Raw genomic sequence first — 23,168 nt, 5'->3', positions numbered from 1 at the left:
GATGTACAGAGTCTTCAGGCAAGGCTCAACGCAGTTGAACCGGCGATCCAGTTTACACTAGAAGAAGAGTCCAATGACAAGCTACCTTTCCTCGACGTCCTCATTCACAAAGTAGACAACAACCTAAGATTTCAAGTTAATCGGAAACCTAATAAAAATGATCTCACACACTTCTATTCCAGTCAAGATACCAAGACCAAAAGAGGCATCATCATCGGGTTTTTCCTAAGAGCATACCGAATTTGTAGTCCTGAGTTTCTTGACGAGGAATGTACATACATTCACCAAGTTACATTTTCCTTCCTTTTTCATCAAAGACTGCAAGAAAAGAGCTCTTCAGATCCTTAATTCTCCACGCACCAACACCACTCCAAACAAAGTTATAATTCTTCCCAACAGTCAGGTTGCACTGAACGTTTCTAAAGTATTTTCACAAGCTAACACCAGAGTCGCCATCGCTTCTAGCACTTCAATAAAGGATCTAACCAGGACAAAATCAAATCACCACGAACCAGTCAACGCAGGAGTTTACACTATACCCTGTGGAGGCTGTGACAAGATTTACGTAGGTGAAACAGCAAGAAACCTCGACACCCGCCTCAATGAACACATTTACGCATGTAGGAACGATAACTTGAACAACGCCTGTGTACAACACCGTAATAAGAACATAAGAACATAAGAAAGGAGGAACACTGCAGGAGGCCTGTTGGCCCATACTAGGCAGGTCCTTTACAATTCATCCCACTAACAAAACATTTGCCCAACCCAATTTCCTATGCTACCCAAGAAATAAGCTCTGATGTGCAAGTCCCACTCAAATCCAACCCCTCCCACTCATGTACTTATCCAACCTAAATTCGAAACTACGCAAAGTCCTAGCCTCAATCACCCAACTAGGTAGACTGTTCCACTCATCAACTACCCTATTTCCAAACCAATACTTTCCTATATCCTTTCTAAATCTAAACTTATCTAATTTAAATCAATTACTGCGGGTTCTCTCTTGGAGAGATATCCTCAAGACCTTATTAGTATCCCCTTTATTAATACCTATCTTCCATTTATACACTTCGATCAGGTCTCCCCTCATTCTTCGTCTAACAAGTGAATGTAATTTAAGAGTCTTCAATCTTTCTTCATAAGGAAGATTTCTAATGCTATGTATTAATTTAGTCATCCTACGCTGAATGTTTTCTAACGAATTTATGTCCATTCTGTAATATGGAGACCAGAATTGAGCTGCATAATCTAGGTGAGGCCTTACTAATGATGTATAAAGCTGCAGTATGACATCTGGACTTCTGTTGCTTACACTTCTTGATATAAATCCCAGTAATCTATTTGCCTTATTACGTACGCTTAGGCATTGCTGTCTTGGTTTAAGGTTGCTGCTCACCATAACCCCCAAGTCCTTTTCGCAATCTGTATGGCTAAGTTCTACATCATTTAACTTATAAGTGCTAGGGTTATGGACACTCCCGAGCTTCAGAACCTTGCATTTATCTGCATTGAACTGCATCTGCCTCTTTTCTGACCAAGAATAGAGTTTGTTTAAATCTTCCTGAAGTTCCCTAACATCTACGTTTGAATCAATTATCCTACCTATCTTTGTGTCATCGGCGAATTTGCTCATATCACTAGTAACACCCTCATCAAGATCATTGATATATATTATAAACAACAACGGCCCCAAGACTGATCCCTGTGGAACGCCACTTGTTACAGATCCCCACTCGGATTTAACCCCATTTATGGACACTCTCTGCTTCCTGTCTGTGAGCCATGACTCGATCCACGAGAGCACTTTTCCCCCAATGCCATGAGCTGCCACTTTCTTTAACAGTCTTTGGTGCGGAACTCTATCAAAAGCCTTACTAAAATCTAAGCAAATAATATCAAATTCTTTATCGTGGTCAACAGCCTTAAAAGCTTTACTGAAGAAAGTTAATAAATTAGTTAGACAAGACCGGTCTCTTGTGAATCCATGCTGAGTATCATTAATCAAGCTATGCTTATCGAGATGGCTTCTTATAATCTCAGCTACAATTGACTCTAGTAATTTGCCTACAATTGAGGTCAGGCTTATTGGGCGGTAATTTGATGGTAACGACTTGCCCCCTGTTTTAAAAATAGGAATTACATTAGCCATCTTCCACATATCAGACACTACACCTGTTTGAAGAGATAAATTAAAAATATTAGTTAATGGTTCACAGAGTTCCATTTTGCATTCCTTAAGAACCCTTGAAAAAACCTCATCAGGACCCGGCGACTTATTTTGCTTCAGTCTGTCTATCTGCTTCACAACCATTTCACTAGTGACTGTGATGTTACATAATTTATCTTCTTCTGGCCCACTATAAAAATTAATTACTGGAATATTATTAGTGTCTTCCTGTGTAAAAACCGAGAGAAAATAATTATTTAAAATCGAGCACATTTCATTCTCTTTGTCAGTAAGATGCCCATAGTTATTTTTAAGGGGACCTGTCTTATCTCTAACTTTTGTTCTATATACCTGGAAAAAACTTTTTGGGTTAGTTTTAGAATCCCTAGCAACTTTAATTTCATAGTCCCACTTATGGACACACTCTGCTTCCTGTCTGTGAGCCATGACTCGATCCACTAGAGCACTTTTCCCCCAATGCCATGAGCTGCCCACTCTTCTTCCATCCTTTTACATTGCTCTTCCATCCATTCTTCCTTATCAGAACCATTTTCATCTGATCCCCTGAGCCTTCCACTTCCCTGTTCCAACTTAATTGCCAGTTTGGCTGGTCTAGAAGGCTTACCAATGAGCATGGGTTGAACTCCAATAAACTGTAACAACTCAAGGCAAGCCAAACCAAAAGTATTCAAACCAAAAAGTAATTAAACCAAGAAAGGCAAATCATCTTTATTTTCATTCTATCTGTACCTTTCTCGAAGAAATAAGATTAGTAATTTATTATTCCTCTAGTGAATCACATTTGGATCAAGTTATCACAAAAAAAAATGCAGGAAATTAATTCATCTGATTAAAGAAAAACACCTACACACAGAAATATAGATCTTTTCCTTCCATATATAAATGTGTTAGATAATATGAACTATCACACACACCAGTATATTTAGTCTATAATAAATTATTTGGGCACAACTATTAAGTGAGATAATATTTTTCAAATGGTAAAATGCGCGAAGTTGCTCTTAAAATTGAGTTCTTACATGTATTTGTTCCTAAATAGAAGCATATAACCCAAGAATCAGAGTTTTGTGTATGACTGCTGCTGAGAAAGTTGTTACCTACACTTACTCGTGCCGGTGTAGATGTGGTACCTGGTATTTACTTGTCCAGTTGGCAATGGGTTATCATAATATTGCTTTACTCTTTTTGAAAATTTGATATCCCAAAAACAGCTATTCCATCGAGAAAGGAGGTAATCAAATAATTTCTCGGTAAGACCAGAAATTGTTTGTGTCCACTACTCACCTGTTCCGTCTTGACGGTTGAGGGAAGGTCGTCTGGCCATTATTAAGTCCACCAGATTTTTGTTGCCTAGTTTCATGGCCTCGAGCAGTGGAATTTCTGAAATTATATCACAAGTTCAGAAGAATCTCTACCAACTCGTTACACGAACTGATTTCAAAGTCAATCAAGGCTTATATTACTAGCTAAGTTCCAAAAATATATGCTTTTGTCTAGTATTCTAGATTATTATGTCTACAGAAAGTAGGTTAAGATATATTTTTGTTGAAGACTCACGAAGTCGCAATATCACGATAACAAACAAACATTCCACAGAATAGGTAGGGTCTAAACCAATTGCAAGTCCTAAAACTCATAGGCCGGTGCGTTAACCACTGGGCCAGCTTAGATAATCATTATCACGGGGAATCATGAGTACACGAGAGTGCTACACACAACCTGACGAAACACAGACAACTTCTGACCTCCAGAGGCACCAAAGTCGACGTCAGTTCCTCGGCTCAGCAGCAACTCGACAAACTCTGTGTTGTTTGTTCTGATGGCAGCCAAGAGTGGAGTGGAAGCTGTAGAAATGTGTTAGGAATTAATTAGGAGACCATGTGAGTGATACTGTGAGTGACACTATGAGTGACACCGTGAGTGATACTGTGAGTGATGCTGTGAGTGACACTGTGAGTGACACTATAAGTGACACTGTGAGTGACACTGTGAGTGACACTATGAGTGACACCGTGAGTGATACTGTGAGTGACACTGTGAGAGACACTGTGAGTGATACTGTGAGTGACACTGTGAGAGACACTGTGAGTGACACTATAAGTGACACTGTGAGTGACACTGTGAGTGACACTATAAGTGACACTGTGAGTGACACTGTGAGTGACACTGTGAGTGACACTATAAGTGACACTGTGAGAGACACTGTGAGTGACACTATAAGTGACACTGTGAGTGACACTGTGAGTGACACTGTGAAAGACACAGTGAGTGACACTGTGAGTGACACTGTGAGTGACACTATAAGTGACACTGTGAGTGACACTGTGAGTGACACTGTGAGTGACACTGTGAGTGACACTGTGAGTGACACTGTGAGTGACACTATAAGTGACACTGTGAGAGACACTGTGAGTGACACTATAAGTGACACTGTGAGTGATACTGTGAGTGACACTATGAGTGACACCGTGAGTGATACTGTGAGTGATGCTGTGAGTGACACTGTGAGTGACACTATAAGTGACACTGTGAGTGACACTGTGAGTGACACTATGAGTGACACCGTGAGTGATACTGTGAGTGACACTGTGAGAGACACTGTGAGTGATACTGTGAGTGACACTGTGAGAGACACTGTGAGTGACACTATAAGTGACACTGTGAGTGACACTGTGAGTGACACTATAAGTGACACTGTGAGTGACACTGTGAGTGACACTGTGAGTGACACTATAAGTGACACTGTGAGAGACACTGTGAGTGACACTATAAGTGACACTGTGAGTGACACTGTGAGTGACACTGTGAAAGACACAGTGAGTGACACTGTGAGTGACACTGTGAGTGACACTATAAGTGACACTGTGAGTGACACTGTGAGTGACACTGTGAGTGACACTGTGAGTGACACTGTGAGTGACACTATAAGTGACACTGTGAGAGACACTGTGAGTGACACTATAAGTGACACTGTGAGTGACACTGTGAGTGACACTGTGAAAGACACAGTGAGTGACACTGTGAGAGACACAGTGAGTGACACTATAAGTGACACTGTGAGTGACACTGTGAGTGACACTGTGAGTGACACTATAAGTGACACTGTGAGTGACACTGTGAGTGACACTGTGAAAGACACAGTGAGTGACACTGTGAGTGACACTGTGAGTGACACTGTGAGACACTATGAGTGACACCGTGAGTGATACTGTGAGTGACACTGTGAGAGACACTGTGAGTGACACTATAAGTGACATTGTGAAAGACACTGTGAGTGACACTGTGAGTGACACTGTGAGTGACACTGTGAGACACTGTGAGTGACACTGTGAGTGACACTGTGAGTGACACTGTGAGTGACACTGTGAGTGACACTGTGAGTGACACTGTGAGACACTGTGAGTGACACTGTGAGTGACACTGTGAGTGACACTGTGAGTGACACTGTGAGTGACACTGTGAGTGACACTGTGAGACACTGTGAGTGACACTGTGAGTGACACTGTGAGACACTGTGAGTGACACTGTGAGTGACACTGTGAGTGACACTGTGAGTGACACTGTGAGACACTGTGAGTGACACTGTGAGTGACACTGTGAGTGACACTGTGAGTGACACTGTGAGACACTGTGAGTGACACTGTGAGTGACACTGTGAGTGACACTGTGAGTGACACTGTGAGTGACACTGTGAGTGACACTGTGAGACACTGTGAGTGACACTGTGAAAGACACTGTGAGTGACACTATAAGTGACACTGTGAGTGACACTGTGAATGACACTGTGAAAGACACTGTGAGTGACACTGTGAGTGACACTGTGAGTGACACTGTGAGTGACACTGTGAGTGACACTGTGAGACACTGTGAGTGACACTGTGAGTGACACTGTGAGTGACACTGTGAGTGACACTGTGAGTGACACTGTGAGTGACACTGTGAGTGACAATGTTAGTGATACTGTGAGTGATACTGTGAGTGATACTGTGAGTGACACTGTGAGTGACACTGTTAGTGACGCTGTGAATGACACTGTTAATAACAGTTAGTGACACTGTTAATGACGCCGTTAATAACACTGAGTTACACAGCTAGTAACACTGCAAGTGACACTGATAATGATACTGTTAGTGGCACTCTGAGTGACACTGTGAATGACACTGTGAGTGACACTGTGAGTGACACTGTGAGTGACACTGTGAGTGACACTGTGAGTGACACTGTGAGTGACACTGTGAGTGACACTGTGAGTGGCACTCTGAGTGACACTGTGAGTGACACTGTGAGTGACACTGTGAGAGACACTGTGAGTGACACTGTGAGTGACACTGTGAGTGGCACTCTGAGTGACACTGTGAATGACACTGTGAGTGACACTGTGAGTGACACTGTGAGTGACACTGTGAGTGACACTGTGAGTGACACTGTGAGTGACATTCTGAGTGACACTGTGAGAGACACTGTGAGTGACACTGTGAGTGATACTGTGAGTGACACTGTTAGTGACGCTGTGAATGACACTGTGAGTGACACTGTGAGTGACACTGTGAGTGACACTGTGAGTGACACTGTGAATGACACTGTGAGTGACACTGTGAGTGACACTGTGAGTGACACTGTGAGTGATACTGTGAGTGACACTGTTAGTGACGCTGTGAATGACACTGTGAGTGACACTGTGAGTGACACTGTGAGTGACACTGTGAGTGACACTGTGAGTGACACTGTGAGTGACACTGTGAGTGACACTGTGAGTGACACTGTGAGTGACACTGTGAGTGACACTGTGAGTGACACTGTGAGTGACACTCTGAGTGACACTGTGAGTGACACTGTGAGTGACACTGTGAGTGATACTGTGAGTGACACTGTTAGTGACACTGTGAGTGACACTGTGAGTGACACTGTGAGTGACACTGTGAGTGATACTGTGAGTGACACTGTGAGTGATACTGTGAGTGACACTGTTAGTGACGTTGTTAATAACACTGTGACTGTCACTTTTAATGACACAGTGAGTGACACTGTTATTGTCACTGTTAGTGACACTGTTATTGTCACTGTTAGTGACACTGTTATTGTCACTGTTAGTGACACTGTTATTGTCACTGTTAGTGACACTGTTATTGTCACTGTTAGTGACACTGTGACACTATTAGTGACACTGTTAATGACACAGTGAGTGACACTGTTATTGTCACTGTTAGTGACACTGTTATTGTCACTGTTAGTGACACTGTTATTGTCACTGTTAGTGACACTGTTATTGTCACTGTTAGTGACACTGTTATTGTCACTGTTAGTGACACTGTTATTGTCACTGTTAGTGACACTGTTATTGTCACTGTTAGTGACACTGTTATTGTCACTGTTAGTGACACTGTTATTGTCACTGTTAGTGACACTGTTATTGTCACTGTTAGTGACACTGTTATTGTCACTGTTAGTGACACTGTGACACTATTAGTGACACTGTTAATGACACTGTGAGTGACATTGCTGAAAATAAATGGTATAAAATACCGACACAATGAAAACAAACACATATGCAGTTTAATGTGATTCTTTATTGACAACGTTTCGCCCACACAGTGGGCTTTTTCAAGTCACAAACAGATCTACCTGGGGTGGAAGGTACGTGAGTATTTATAGTCGGGTTCAGAATGTTGAGGTCAGGTGGAGAATGCTGCCGGTAGGTCAACAGATGCAGCATTCTCCACCTGACCTCAACATTCTGAACCCGACTATAAATACTCACGTACCTTCCATCCCAGGTAGATCTGTTTGTGACTTGAAAAAGAACACTGTGTGGGCGAAACGTTGTCAATAAAGAATCACAATAAACTGCATATGTGTTTGTTTCCAGAGTGACATTGCTATTGACTCTGTTAGTAACACTATGAGTGACACTGTTAATGACACTGTTAGTGACACTGAGTGCCACCCTCTCTGGCACTGCGTGACACTGTGATTGACACTGAGTCACTCACTGTGACGCCCTGACAATGAAAGCGTTAAATGTGCTGCTGTAGGTGGGGTAACTGGAGGTGGGGGTTACTGGAGGTGGGGGTTACTGGAAGTTTCGGTTACTGGAGGTGGGGGTTACTGGAAGTTTCGGTTACTGGAGGTGGGGGTTACTGGAAATGGGGGTAACTGGAGGTGGGGGTTACTGGAGGAAGGGGTTACTGGATGAGAGGGTTACTGGAGGAGGGGGCTACTGGAGGTGGGAGTTACTGGAAGTGGGGGTTACTGCAGGTAGGGGTTACTGGATGAGGGGGTTGCTGGAGGTGGGGCTTACTGGTTGTGGGGGTTATTGGATGAGGGGTTCCTGGAGGTGGGGGTTACTGGAGGTGGAGATTACTGGAGGTGGGGGTTACTGCAGTTAGTGGTTACTGGATGAGGGGGATAGTGGAGGTGGGGATTACTGGAGGCGGGGGTTACTGGAGGTGGGAGTAACTGGAGGAGAAGGGAGTTACTGGAGGTGGGGATTACTGGAGGTGGGAGTTATTGGAGGAAGAGGATACTGGGGGTGGGGATTACTAGAGTTTGGGGTTACTGGAGGATATTTCTGGAGGAGAGGATTACTGGAGGCGGGGGTAACTGGAGGTGAGAGTAACTGGAGGAGAAAAGAGTTACTGGAGGTGGGGGTTGCTGGTTATAGGGGTCACAGGATGAGGGGTTCCTGGTGGTGGGGATTATTGGAGGTGGAGGCTACTGGAGGTTGGGGTTACTGCAGGTAGCGGTTACTGGATGAGGGGGTTAATGGAGGGGGGTTACTGGAGATGGGGGATACGGGAGGTGAAGATTACTAGAGGTAGGGATTAGTGGTGGTGGGGGTTACTAGAGTTTCGGATTACTGGAGGAGATTTCTGGAGGAGGGGATTGCTGGAGGCGTGGGTTACTGGAGGTGTGAGCAACTGGAGGAGAATGGGGTTACTGGAGGTGAGGGTTACTGGAGGTGGGAGTTAGTGGAGGAGGAGGTTGCTGGAGGAGGGGGTTACTGGAGGTGGGGGTTACTGGAGGTGGGGGCTCCTAAATGAGGTGGTTACTGGAGGTGGAGGTTACTGGAGGCGTGAGTTACTCTAGGTGGTGGTTAATAGATGAGGAGGTTACTAGAGGTGGGGGTTACTGGAGGACGAGGTTACTGGAGGTGGGGGTTACTGGAGAAGGAGGTTACTGGAGGTGCTGGTTACTAGATGAGGTGGTTACTGGAGGTGGGTGTTACTGGAGGTGGGAGTTACTGGAGGTGGGGGATACTGGAGGTGGGGTTACTGGAGGTAGGGGTTGATGGAGGTGGGGGTTACTGGAGGATGATGTTCTGGAGGTGAGGGTTACTGGAGGAGGAGGAGGTTACTGTAGGTAGGGGTTACTGGAGCAGGATGTTATTGGAGGTGGAGGTTACTGGAGAAGGAGGTTACTGGAGGTGGGGGTTATTAGATGAGATGGTTACTGAAGGTGGGTGTTACTGGAGGTGGGAGTTACTGGAGGTGGGGGATACTGGAGGTGGGGTTACTGGAGGTAGGGGTTGATGGAGGTGGGGGTTACTGGAGAAGGATGTTCTGGAGGTGAGGGTTACTGGAGGAGGAGGTTACTGTAGGTAGGGGTTACTGGAGCAGGATGTTACTGGAAGAAGTAGCTACGTAAGGAGGGGGTTACTGCAGGAAGAGTTTTCTGGAGGTGTGGGATACTGGAGGAGGATGTTACTGTAGGTGGGGGTTACTGGAGGAGGATGTTACTAGGAGGTGGGGATTACTGGAGGAGGATGTTACTAGAGGTGGGAGTTACTGGAGGAGGAAGTAACTGGAAGTGTGGGTTACTGGAGGAGGATGTTACTGGAGGTGGGTGTTACTGGAGAAGGATGTTACTGGAGGAGGAGGTTACTGTAGGCGGTGGTAACTGGAGAGGGAGGTTACAGGAGGTATAGCGTTATTTGACGAAATGGTTACTGGAGGTGTAGGTTACTGGAGGTGGGGGATACTGGCGGGGGGGGTTACTAGAGGTGGGGGCTACTGAAGGAACATTTAACTGGAGGTGGGGGTTACTGGAGGAGGATGTTACTGGAGGTGGGGTTCACTGGAGGAGGAGGTTACTGGAGGTGGGGATTAATGGAGGAGGACGTTACTGGATTTGGGGGTTACTGGGGAAGGAGGTTACTGGAGGTGGGGTTACTGGAGGTGGGAGTTACTAGAGGAGGAGGTTAATGGAGGTGGGGGTTACTAGAGGAGGAGGTTACTGGAGGTGGGGGTTACTGGAGGAATATTTTGCTGAAAGTGGGGGTTACTGGAGGAGGATGTTACTGGATGTGGGGGTTACTGGAGGAGGAGATTACTGGAGGTGGGGATTACTGGAGGAGGAGGTTACTGGAGGTGGGGGTTACTGGAGGAGGAGGTTACTGGAGGTGGGTGTTTCTTTGAGGAGGATATTAATGGAGGTGGGAGTTACTGCAGGTGGGGGTTACTGGATGCGGGGTTACTGGAGGTGGGGTTACTGGAGGAGGGGGTTACTGGAGGTGGGGGTTACTGGAGGATGATGTTACTGGAGGCGGGGGTTTCTGGAAGAGGAGGTTACTGGAGGTGGGGGTTTCTGGACGAGGATGTTACTGGAGGTGGGGTTCACTGGAGGAGGAGATTACTGGAGGTGGGGATTAATGGAGGAGGAGGTTACTAGAGGTGGGGGTTACTGGGGAAGGAGGTTACTGGAGGTGGTGTTACTGGAGGTGGGAGTTACTAGAGGAGGAGGTTAATGGAGGTGGGGGTTAATAGAGGAGGAGGTTACTGGAGGTGGGGGTTACTGGAGGAATATTTTGCTGAAAGTGGGGGTTACTGGAGGAGGACGTTACTGGATGAGGGGGTTACTGGAGGAGGAGATTACTGGAGGTGGGGATTACTGGAGGAGGAGGTTACTGGAGGTGGGGGTTACTGGAGGAGGAGGTTACTGGAGGTGGGTGTTTCTTTGAGGAGGATGTTACTGGAGGTGGGGGTTACTGCAGGTGGGGGTTACTGGAGGAGGGGTTACTGGAGGTGGGATTACTGGAGGAGGGGGTTATTGGAGGTGGGGGTTACTGGAGGATGATGTTACTGGAGGCGGGGGTTTCTGGAAGAGGAGGTTACTGGAGGTGGGAGTTACTGGAGGAGGATGTTACTGGAGGAAGGGGTTACTGGAGGCGGGGAGTTACTGGAGGAGGAAATTACTAGAAGTGTGAGTAACTGGAGGAGGATGTTACTGAAGTTAAGGGTTGCTGGAGGTGCATGTTACTGGAGGTGGGGTTGCTGGAGTGGGATGTTACTGGAGGAGGGGGTTACTGGAGGAGGATGTTACTGAAGGTGGGGGTTACTGGAGGAGGAGGTTATTTTAGGTGGGAGGTCATTGGAGGAAGATGTTACAGGAGGTGGGGGTTACTGGGGATGGGGGTTACTAGAGGTGGTGGCTATTGATGGAGGATGTTATTGGAAGTGGGGGTTAATGGAGGTGGATGTTACTGGAGGTGGTGGTTACTGGATGAAGAGGTTACTGGAGGAGGAGGTTACTGGAGGTGGGGGTTAATGGAGGAGGAGGTTACCGGAGGTGGGAGTTGCTGGAAGAGGATGTTATTCTAGGAGGGGGTTACTGGAGGACGAGGTTACTGAAGGTGTGGGTTACTGGAGGAGGAGGTTACTGGAGGTGGGTATTTCTTTGAGGAGGATGTTACTGGAGGTGGGAGTTACTGGAGGAGGGAGTTATTGGACGTGGGGGTTACTGGAGGTGGGGGTTACTGGAGGTGGGAGTTACTAAAGGTGAGGGTTACAGAAGGAGGATGTTACTGGAGGTGAGGTTACTGGAGGAGGGGGTTACTGCAGAAGGATATTACTGGAGCGGGGGTTACTGGAGGAGGAGGTTACTGGAGGTGGGGGTTGCAGGAGGAAGATGTTACTGGAGATGGGGGTTACTGGAGGTGGGGGTTACTGGAGGAGGATATTACTGGAGCTGGGGGTTACTGGAGGTGGAGGTTACTGGAGGTGGGGATTACTGGAGGTGGGGTTACTGGAGGTGGGAGTTACTAGACGAGGAGGTTAATGGAGGTGGGGGTTGCTAGAGGAGGAGGTTAATGGAGGTGGTGGTTACTGGAGGAGGATGTTACTGGATGTGGGGGTTACTGGAGGAGGAGATTACTGGAGGTGGGGATTACTGGAGGAGGAGGTTACTTGAGGTGGGGGTTACTGGAGGAGGAGGTTACTGGAGGTGGGGGTTGCGGGAGGAGGAAGTTACTGGAGGTGGCGGTTTCTGAAGGACGAGGTTACTGGAGGTGGGGGTTACTGGAGAAGGATGTTACTGGAGGCGGAGGTTACTGGAGGAGGAGGTTACTGGACGCGGGGGTTACTGGAGGAGGATGTTACTGGAAGTAGAGGTTACTGGAGGGGGATGTTACTGGAGGTAAGGGTTACTGGAGGAGCATGTTACTGGAGGTGGGGGTTGCTGGAGTGGGATGTTACTGGAGGTGGGGAATACTGGAGAAGGATGTTACTGGATGTGGGGGTTACTGGAGGAGGAGCTTACTGGAGGTGGGGGTTACTGCAGGTAGCGTTTACTGGATGAGGGGCTTAATGGAGGGGGGGTTACTGGAGATGGGGGGAACTGGAGCTGAAGATTTCTAGAGGTGGTTACTTGAGGTGGAGGCTACTGGAGGTGGAGGTTACTGGAGGGGGAGTTACTCGAGGTTGGGGTTAATAGATGAGGTGGTTACTAGAGGTGGGGGTTTCTGGAGGAGTAGGTTACTGGAAGTGGTGGTTCCTGGAGAATAAGGTTACTGGAGGTGCTGGTTACTAGATATGGTGGTTACTGGAGGTGCAGGTGGGGGTTATTAGATGAGGTGGTTACTGGAGGTGGGTGTTACTAGAGGTGGGGTTTACTGGAGACGGGGGTTACGGGAGGTGGAGTTACTGGAGGTAGGGGTTACTGGAGGTGAGGGTTACTTGAGGAGGATGCTCTGGAGGTGGGGTTACTGGAGGAGGAGGTTACTGGAGGTAGGGGTTACTGGAGGAGGATGTTACTGGAAGTAGGGGCTACTTAAGAAGGGGATTACTGGAGGAGGACGTTACTGGAGGTGTGGGCTACTAGAGGAGGATGTTACTGTAGGTGTTGGTTACTGGAGGAGGATGTTACTGGAAGCGGGGGTTACAGGAGGAGGTTAGTGGAGGTGGGAGTTACTGGCGGTAGGATTTACTGAATGAGGTAGTTACTGGAGGTGTGGGTTACTGGAGGAGGATGTTACCGGGGGTGGCGGTTACTGGAAGTGGGAGTTACTGGAGGAGGAGGTTACTGGAGGTGGGTGTTGCTGGAGGAGGATGTTACTGGAGGTGGGGGTTACGGGAGGTGGAGGTTACTGAAGGTGAGGGTAACTGCAGATAGCGGTTACTGGTTGAGGGGGGTTATTGGAGGTTTGGGGTTACTGGAGATGGGGGATACAGGAGGTGGAGGTTACTAGAGGTAGGGATTAGTGGTGGTGGGGGTTACTAGAGTTAGGAGTTACTGGCGGAGATTTCTGGAGGTGGCGATTACTGGAGGCGTGGGTTACTAGAGGTGTGAGTATCTGGAGGAGAAGGGTGTTACTGGAGGAGGGGGTTACTGGAGGTGGGAGTGATTGGAGGAGGAGGTTGCTGGAGGTGGGGGTTACTGGTGGTGGGGGTTACTAGATGAAATGGTTACTGAAGGTGGAGGCTACTGAAGAGGGGAGTTACTTGAGGTGTGGGGTTAATAGATGAGGTGGTTACTGGAGGTGGGGGTTACTGGAGGAGGAGATTACTGGAGGTGTGGGTTACTGGAGAAAGAGGTTACTGGAGGTGGAGGTTACTGTTGGTGGGGGATAATTCAGAAAGAGGTTAGCGGAGGTGGGAGTTATTAGACGAGGTGGTTAGTGGAGGTGAGTGTTACTTGAGGTGGGAGTTACTGGAGGTTGGGGATACTGGAGGTGGGGTTACTGGAGGTAGGGGTTACTGGAGGAGAGGATTACTGGAGGAGGATGTTCAGGAGGTGAGGGTTACTGGAGGAGGAGGTTACTGGAGGTAGGGGTTAGTGGAGGAGGATGTTACTGGAAATAGGGGCTACTTAAGGAGGGGGTTACTGGAGGAGGACGTTACTGGAGTTATAGGGTTATTAGATGAAGTGGTTACTGGAGGTGTAGGTTACTGGAGGTGGCGGTTACTGGAGGCGGGGGTTTCTGGAGGTATGGGTTACTGGAGGTGGGAATTACTGGAGGTGGGGGTTACTGGAGGTGGGGGGTGCTGGAGGTGGGGGTTATTTTAGGTGGGGGTTACTGGAGGATGATGTTAGTGGAGGTGGGGGTTACTGGAAGAGGAGTTTACTGGAGGTGGAGGTTATAGGAGGAGGATGTTACTGGAGGTAGGGGTTACTTGAGGCGGGGTGTTACTGGAGGAGGAGGTTACTAGAGGTGTGGTTCACTGGAGGAGCATGATACTGAAGGTGGGGGTTACTGGAGGGGATGTTACTGGAGGTGGCGGTTACTGGAGGAGGATGTTATTGGAGGTGGGGGTTACTCGAGGAGGAGGTTAATGGGGTGGGTGTTACTGGAGGAGGATGTTACTGGAAGTGGGGTTAGTGGAGGTGGGAGTTACTAGAGGACGAGGTTAATGGAGGTGGGGGTTACTGGAGGAGGAGATTACTGGAGGTAGGGGTTACTGGAGGAGCATGTTCCTGGAGGTGCGGGCTACTGGAGGTGCGGGTTACTAGAGGTGGGGGCTACTGAAGGAGAATGTTACTGGAAGTGGGGGTTACTGGAGGAGGAGGTTACTGAATGTGGGGGTTACTGGAGGAAGATTTTACTGGAGGTGGGGGTTACTGGAGGAGGATGTTACTGGAGGAGAGGGTCACTGGAGCAGGAGGTTACTGGAGGTGGGGATTACTGGAGGAGGAGGTTACTGGAGGTGGGGGTTGCTGGAGGAGGAGGTTACTGGAGGTGGGTGTTTCTTTGAGGAGGAGGTTACTGGAGGTGGGGGTTACTGGAGGTGGGGTTACTGGAGGAGGGGGTTACTGAATGTGGGGGTTACTGGAGGATGATATGACTGGAGGCGGGAGTTTCTGGAAGAGGAGGTTACTGGAGGTGAGAGGTTACTAGAGGAGGATGTTACTGGAAGTAGGGGTTACTGGAGGCCGGGGGTTACTGGAGGAGGACGTTACTGGAGGTGTGAGTAATTGGAGGATGATGTTACTGGAGGTAAGGGTTACTGGAGGAGCATATTACTGGACGTGGGGGTTGCTGGAGGGGGATGTTACTGGAGGTGGGGGTTACTTGAGGAGGATGTTACTGATGGAGGGTGATAATGGAGGAGGAGGTTACTAGAGGTGGGGGTCACTGGAGGAAGACGTTACAGGAGGTGGGGGTTACTGAAGGTGGGGGTTACTGGAGGTGGGAGTTACTAGAGGTGCGGGCTACTGAAGAAGGATGTTACTGGAGATGGGGGTTACTGGAGGAGGAGGCTACTGGAGGCGGGGGTTACTGGACGTGGATGTTACTGGAGATGGGGGTTACTGGAGGAAGAGGAGACTGGAGATGGGGATGACTGGAGGAGGAGGTTATTGGAGGTGAGGGTTACTGGAGGAGGAGGTTACTAGAGGTGGGGGTTGCTCGAAGAGAATATTATTCGAGGTGGGGGATACTGGAGGACGAGGTTACTGGAGGTGGGGGTTATTGGAGGATGAGGTTACTGGGGTGTGGTTACTGGAGGTGGGGGTTACTGGAGGTGGGGGTTACTGGAGGATGATGTTACTGAGGTGGGGGTTACTGGAAGAGGAGGTTACTGGAGTTGGGGGTTACTAGAGGAGGATATTACTGGAGGTAGTAGTTACTGTAGGCGGGGGGATACTGGAGGAGGAGGTTACTGGAGATGTGGGTTGATGGAGGATGATGTTACTGAGGTGGGGGTTACTGGAAGAGGAGGTTACTGGAGTTGGGGGTTACTAGAGGAGGATATTACTGGAGGTAGTAGTTACTGTAGGCGGGGGGATACTGGAGGAGGAGGTTACTGGAGTTGTGGGTTGATGGAGGAGGATGTTACTGGAGGGGGGTTACTGGAGTAGGATGTTACTGTAGGTCGGGGTTACTGGAGGTGGGGGTTACTGGAGGAGGAGGTTACTGGAGGTGGTTGTTACTGGAGGAGGATGTTATTGTAGGTGGGATTATTGGAGGTGGGAGTTATTGGAGGAGGAGGTTAGTGGATGTGGGGGTTAATGGAGGAGTAGGTTATTGGAGGTGGGGGTTACTGGAGGAGGAAGTTACTGGAGGTGGGGATTACTGGAGGTGGGGGTTACTAAAGGTGAGGGTTACAGAAGGAGGATGTTACTGGATGTGGGGGTTACTGGAGGAGGAGGTTACGGGAGGTGGGGGTTACTGGAGGAAGATGTTTCTGGAGGTGGGGGTTATTGGAGGTGGGGGGTACTGGAGCAGGATGTTACTGGAGGTGGGGGTTACTGGAGATGGGGGATACTAAAGGTTAGGGTTACAGAACGAGGATGTTACTGGAGGTGGAGGTTGCTGGAGGAGGATGTTACTGGAGGTGGGTGTTGCTAGAGAAGGAGGTTATTGGAGGTGGGGATTACTGGAGGAGGGGGTTACTGGAGGTCGGGGTTACTGGAGGAGGATATTACTGGAGCTGGGGGTTACTGGAGGAGGAGGTTACTGGAGGTGGGGATTACTGAAGGAGGAGGTTACTGCGGGTGGGAGTTACTGGAGAAGGAGGTTACTGGAGGTTGGGTTACTGGAGATGGGAGTTACTAGAGGAGGAGGTTAATGGAGATGGGGATTACTTGAGGAGGAGGTTACTCGAGGTGGGGGTTTCTGGAGGAGCATGTTACTAGAGGTGCGGGTTACTGTAGGTGGGGGTTACTAGTGGTGGGGGCTACTGAAGGAGAATATTACTGGAAGTGGGGTTTGCTGGAGGAGGAGGTTACTGGATGTTGGGTTTACTGGAGGAAGATTTTACTGAAGGTGGGGGTTATTGGAGGAGGATGTTACTGGAGGTGGGTGTTGCTAGAGAAGGAGGTTATTGGAGGTGGGGATTACTGGAGGAGGAGGTTACTGGAGGTGGGGGTTACTGGAGGAGGAGGTTACTGGAGGTGGGTGTTTCTTTGAGGAGGATGTTACATGGAGGTGGGGGTTACTGGAGGCGGGGGTTACTGGAAGAGGAGGTTGCTGAAGGTGGGGGTTACTGGAGGAGGATGTTACTGGTAGTAGGGGTTACTGGAGGCGCGGGGTTACTGGAGGAGGAGGTTAGTGGAGGTGTGGGTTACTGGAGGAGCATGTTACTGGAGGTGGGGGTTGCTGGAGGAGGATGTTACTGGAGGTGGGGGTTACTGGAGGAGGATGTTTTTGGATGTGGGGCTTAATGGAGGACGAGGTTACTGGAGGTGGGGGTTACTTGAGGAGGAGGTTATTTGAGGTGGGGGTTACTGGGGGCGGGGGTTACTGGAAGAGGAGGTTACTGGAGGTGGGGGTTACTGGAGGAGGATGTTACTGGAAGTAGGGGTTACTGGAGGCGCCGGGTTACTGGAGGAGGAGGTTACTGGAAGTGTGGGTTACTGGAGGTAGATTTTACTGAAGGTGGGGGTTACTGGAAGAGGATGTTACTGGAGGTGGGGGTTACTAGAGGAGGAGGTTATTGGAGGTGGGGATTACTGGAGGAGGAGGTTACTGGAGGTGGGGGTTACTGGAGGAGGAGGAGGTTACTGTAGGTGGGGGTTGCTGGAGGAGGATGTTATTGGATGTGGCGGTTTCTGGAGGACGAGGTTAATGGAGGTGGGGCTTACTGGAGGAGGAAGTTACTGGAGGTGGGTGTTTCTTTGAGGAGGATGTTACTGTAGGTGGGGGTTACTGAAGGCGGGGTTTGCTGGAAGAGGAGGTTACTGGAGGTGGGGGTTACTGGAGGAGGATGTTACTGGAAGAAGGGGTTACTGGAGGCGCCGGGTTACTGGAGGAGGAGGTTACTGGAGGTGTGGGTTACTGGAGGAGGATGTTACTGGAGGTAAGGGTTACTGGAGGTGGGGGTTGCTGTAAGGGATGTTCCTGGAGGTGAGGAATACTGGAGGAGGATGTTACAGGATGTGGGGGTTACTGAAGGAGGAGGTTACTGGAGGTGGGAATTACTGCAGTTAAAGGTTACTGGATGGGGGTGTTAATGAAGGAGGGGTTACTGGAGATGGGGGATACTGGAGGTGAAGATTTCTAGAGGCAGGGATTAGTGGTGGTGGGCGTTACTAGAGTTTGGGGCTACTGGAGGAGATTTCTGGAGGTGGGGACTACTAGAGGCCTTGGTTACTGGAGGTGTGAGAAACTGGAGGAGAAGGGGGCTACTGGAGGTGAGGGTTACTGGAGGTGGGCTTTTTTTAGGAGGAGGACGCTCAAGGTGGGGGTTACTGGAGGTGGGGGTCACTAGATGAGGTGGTTACTGGAGGAGGAGGTTACGAGAGGGGGAGTTACTCGAGGTGGGGGTTAATAGATGTGGTCGTTACTAGAGGAGGGGGTTACTGGAGGAGGAGGTTACTGGAGGTGGGTGTTACTGGAGAACCAGTTTACTGGAGGTGCTGGTTACTAGATGAGGTGGTTACTGGAGATGCAGGTTACTGAAGGTGGGGGTTACTGGAGAAGGATGTTACTGGAGGTGGAGGTTACTGTAGGTGGGGGTTACTGGAGAAGGAGCTTTCTGGAGGTGGGGGTTATTAGATGAGGTGGTTACTGGAGGTGGGTGATACTAGAGGTGGGGGTTACTGGAAGAGGGGGTTACTGGGGGTGGGGTTACTGTAGGTAGGGGTTACTGGAGGTGGGGGTTACTGGAGGAGGATGTTCTGGAAGTGAGGGTTACTGAAGGAGGAGGTTACTAGAGGTAGGGGTTACTGGACGAGGATGTTACTGGAGGTGGGGGTTACTGGAGGAGGATGTTACTGGAGGTGGGAGTTACTGTAGGAGGAAGTTACTGGAGGTGTGGGTTACTGGAGGAGGATGTTACTGGAGGTGGGTGTTACTGGAGGGGGATGTGACTGGAGGTTGCGGTTACTGGAAGTGGGAGTTACTGGAGGAGGACTTTACTGGAGGTGGGTGTTGCTGGACGAGGATGTTACTGGAGGTGGGGGTTACTGGAGGTGGAGGTTACTGAAGGTGGGGGTAACTGCAGGTAGCGGTTACTGGTTGAGGGGGGTTAGTGGAGGTTGGGGGTTACTGGAGATGGGGGATACAGAGGGTGGAGGTGACTAGAGGTAGGGATTAGTGGTGGTGGGGTTACTAGAGTTAGGAGTTACTGGCGGGGATTTCTGGAGGTGGGGATTACTGGAGGCGTGGGTTACTAGAGGTGGGAGTAACAGGAGGAGAAGGGGGTTACTGGAGGTGGTAGTTACTGGAGGTGGGAGTGATTGGAGGAGGAGGTTGCTGGAGGTGTGGTTTACTGGAGGTGGGGGTTACTAGATATAGTGGTTACTGAAGGTGGAGGTTACTGGAGAGGGGAGTTACTTGAGGTGGGGGTTAATAGATGAGGTGGTTACTGGAGGTGGGGGTGACTGGAGGAGGAGATTACAGGAGGTGTGGGTTACGGAAGAAAGAGGTTACTGGAGGTGCGAGTTACTAGATGAGGGGGTTACTGGATGAGCAGGTTACTGAAGGTGGGGGTTACTGGAGAAGTATGTTACTGGAGGTGGAGGTTACTGTAGGTGGGGGTAACTGGAGGAGGAGGTTACTGGAGATATAGGGTTATTAGATGAAGTGGTTACTGGAGGTGTAGGTTACTGGAGGTGGGGGTTAGTGGAGGTGGGGGTTACTGGAGGTGGGGGTTACTGGAGGTGGGAGTTACTGGAGGTGGGAGTTATTGGAGGTGGGGGTTACTGGAGGTGGGGGTTACCGGAGGTGGGGGCTACTAGAGGTGGGGGTTACTGGAAGCGGGGGTTACTGGAGGAGGATGTTGCTGGAGTTAGGGGTTACTGGAGGAGCATGTTACTGGAGGTGCGCGTTACTGGTGGTGGGGGTTACTAGAGGTGTGGGCTACTGAAGGAGGATGTTACTGGAGGTGGGGGTTACTGGAGGAGGAGGTTACTTGAGGTTGGGGTTACTGAAGGAAGATTTTACTGAAGGTGGGGGCTACTGGAGGAGGAGTTTACTGGAGTTAGGTATTACTGGAAGAGGAGGTTACTGGAGGTGATGGTTGCTGGAGGAGGATGTTTTTGGAGGTGGGGGTTACTGGAGGACGAGGTTACTGGAGGTTGTGGTTGCTGGAGGAGGAGGTTACTGGAGGTGGGTGTTTCTTTGAGGAGGATGTTACTGGAGGTGGGGGTTACTGGAGGCGGGGGTTACTGGAAGAGGAGGTTACTGGAGGTGGAGGTTACTGGAGAAGGAGGTTACTGTAGGTTTGGGTTACTGGAGAAAGATGTTACTGGAGGTAAGGATTACTGGAGGAGCATATTACTGGAGGTGTGGGTTGTTGGAGGGGGATGTTACTGGAGTTAGGGAATACTGGAGGAGGATGTTACTGGATGTGGGAATTACTGGAGGGGGAGGTTATTGGAGGTGAGGGTCACTGGAGGAGGATGTTGCAGGAGGTGTGGGTTACTGAGGTGGGGGTTACTGGAGGAGGAGGTTACTGGAGGTGGGGGTCACTGGAGGAGGATGATACAGGATATGGGGGTTACTAGAGGTGGGGGTTACTTGAGGTGGGGGCTACCGAAAGAGGATGTTACTGGAGGTGGGGGTTACTGGAGGAGGAGGTTGCTGGAGGTGGGGGTTCTTGGTGGAAGATGTTACTGGAGGTGGGGGTTACTGGAGGAGGATGCTACTGGAGGTGGAGGTTACTGAAGGAGAAGATTGCTGGAGGTGGTGGTTGCTGGAGGAGGATGTTATTCGAAGTGGGGTTTACTGGAGGACGAGGTTATTGGAGGTGGGGGTTACTGGAGGAGGAGGTTGCTGCAGGTGGGTGTTTCTTTGAGGAGGATGTTACTGGAGGTGGGGTTTTCTGGAGGCGAGGGTTACTGAAGGTGGGGGTTACTGGAGGAGGGGTTACTGGAGATGTGGGTTACTGGAGGTGTGGTTTACTGGAGGATGATATTACTAGAGGTGGGGGTTACTGGAAGAGGAGGATACTGGAGGTGGGGGTTACTGGAGAAGGATATTACTGGCGGTGAGCGTTACTGGAGGAGGAGGTTACTGGAGGTGGTTCTTACTGGAGGAGGATGTTACTGGAGGTGGGGTTACTGGAAGTGAGAGTTACTGGAGGAGGAGGTTACTGGAGGTGGGGGTTAATGGAGGAGTAGGTTACTGGAGGTGGGGGTTACTGGAGGAGGAAGTTACTGGAGTTGGGGGTTACTGGAGTATGATGTTACTGGAGGTGGGGGTTACTGGAGAAGGATATTACTGGAGGTGCGCGTTACTGAAGGAGGAGGTTACTGGAGGTGGTTGTTACTGGAGGAGGATGTTACTGGAGGTGGGGTTACTGGAAGTGAGAGTTACTGGAGGAGGAGGTTACTGGAGGTGGGGGTTAATGGAGGAGTAGGTTACTGGAGGTGTGGGTTACTGGAGGAGGAAGTTACTGGAGGTGGGGGTTACTGGAGGTGGGGGTTACTAGAAGTGGGGGTTACAGAAGGAGGATGTTACTGGAGGTGGGGGTTACTGGAGGAGGAGGTTTCTGTAGGTGGGGTTGCTGGAGGAAGATGTTACTGTACGTGGGGGGTTACTGGAGGCGGGTGTTACTGGATGAGGATATTACTGGAGGTGGGGGTTACTGGAGGAGGAGGTTACTGGAGGTGGGGGTTACTTGAGAAGGAGGTTACTGGAGGCGGGGTTACTGGAGGTGGGAGTTACTACAGGAGGAGGTTAATGGGGGTGTGGGTTACTGGAGGAGGAGGTTACTGGATGTAGGGTTACTGGAGGAGCATGTTACTGGAGGTGTGGTTTACTGGTGGTGGGGGTTACTAGAGGTGGGGTCTACTGAAGGAGGATGTTACTGGTGGTGGGGTTACTGGAGGAGGAGATTACTGGAGGTGGGGGTTACTGGAGGAAGATTTTAATGACGGTGGGGTTGCTGGAGGAGGATGTTAATGGAGGTGGGGATTACTGGAGGAGGAGGTTACTGGAGGTGGGGATGACTTGAGGAGGAGGTTATTGGAGGTGGGGGTTACTGGTGGAGGAAGTTACTGGAGGTGGGGGTTGCTGGAGGTGGATGTTATTGGAGGTGGGGGTTACTGGAGGACGAGGTTACTGGAGGTGGGGGTTACTGGAGGAGAAGGTTACTGGAGGTGGGTGTTTCTTTGAGGAGGATATTAATGGAGGTGGGGGTTACTGGAGGCGGGGATTACTGGAGGTGGGGGTTACTGGATTTGGGGGTTACTGGTGGTGGGGGTTACTGGAGGATGATATTACTGGAGGCGGGGATTACTGGAAGAGGACGTTACTGGAGGTGGGGGGTTACTGGAGGAGGATGTTACTGGAGGTAGGGGTTACTGGAAGCGTGGGGTTACTGGAGGAGGAGGTTACTGGAGGTGTGGGTTACTGGAGGAGGGGATTACTGGAGGTAAGGGTTACTGGAGGAGCATGTTACTGGAGGTTGGGGTTGCTGAAGAAGGATGTTACTGGAGGTGGGGGTTACTGGAGGAGGAGGTTGCTGGGGGTGGGGTTTGCTGGAGCACGATGTTATTCGAGGTGGGGGGTTACTGGAGGACGAGGTTACTGGAGGTGGGGGTTACTGGAGGAGGAGTTTACTGGAGGTGGTTGTTTCTTTGAGGAGTATGTTACTGGAGGTGGGGGTTACTGGAAGCGGGGATTACTGAAGGTGGATGTTACTGGAGGTGGGGGTTAATGGAGGATGATATTGCTGGAGGTCGGGGTTACTGGAAGAGGAGGTTACTGGAAGTGCCGGTTGCTGGTGGAGGATGTTACCGGAGGTAGGGGTTACTGGAGGCGGGGAGTTACTGGAGGAGGAGGTTACTGGAGGTGTGGGTTACTGGAGGAGGATGTTAC

The 23,168-nt window shown here is 49.8% G+C and overlaps 1 protein-coding gene across 2 annotated transcripts in view; it reads right to left on the bottom strand.

Annotated features, from left to right (window-relative positions):
- LOC128693117 (adhesion G protein-coupled receptor L3) overlaps positions 1 to 23,168 on the bottom strand; it is a 305,787-nt gene that overhangs the window by 260,679 nt on the left and 21,940 nt on the right. For both annotated transcript variants that reach the window (XM_070089532.1, XM_070089533.1), the window contains exons 4-5: positions 3,937 to 4,035; positions 3,476 to 3,571 (exon numbers count right to left, since the gene is read on the bottom strand). In XM_070089532.1, coding sequence (XP_069945633.1) covers positions 3,476 to 3,571; positions 3,937 to 4,035 — 195 coding nt within the window. The remainder of the gene's footprint in view (positions 1 to 3,475; positions 3,572 to 3,936; positions 4,036 to 23,168) is intronic.

Source organism: Cherax quadricarinatus, chromosome 28, assembly GCF_038502225.1.
Source record: "Cherax quadricarinatus isolate ZL_2023a chromosome 28, ASM3850222v1, whole genome shotgun sequence".
NCBI classification, from domain to species: domain Eukaryota; kingdom Metazoa; phylum Arthropoda; class Malacostraca; order Decapoda; family Parastacidae; genus Cherax; species Cherax quadricarinatus.
The sequence above is the reverse complement of the archived record's forward strand: the minus strand, read 5'-3'. Positions and strand labels throughout refer to the sequence as shown.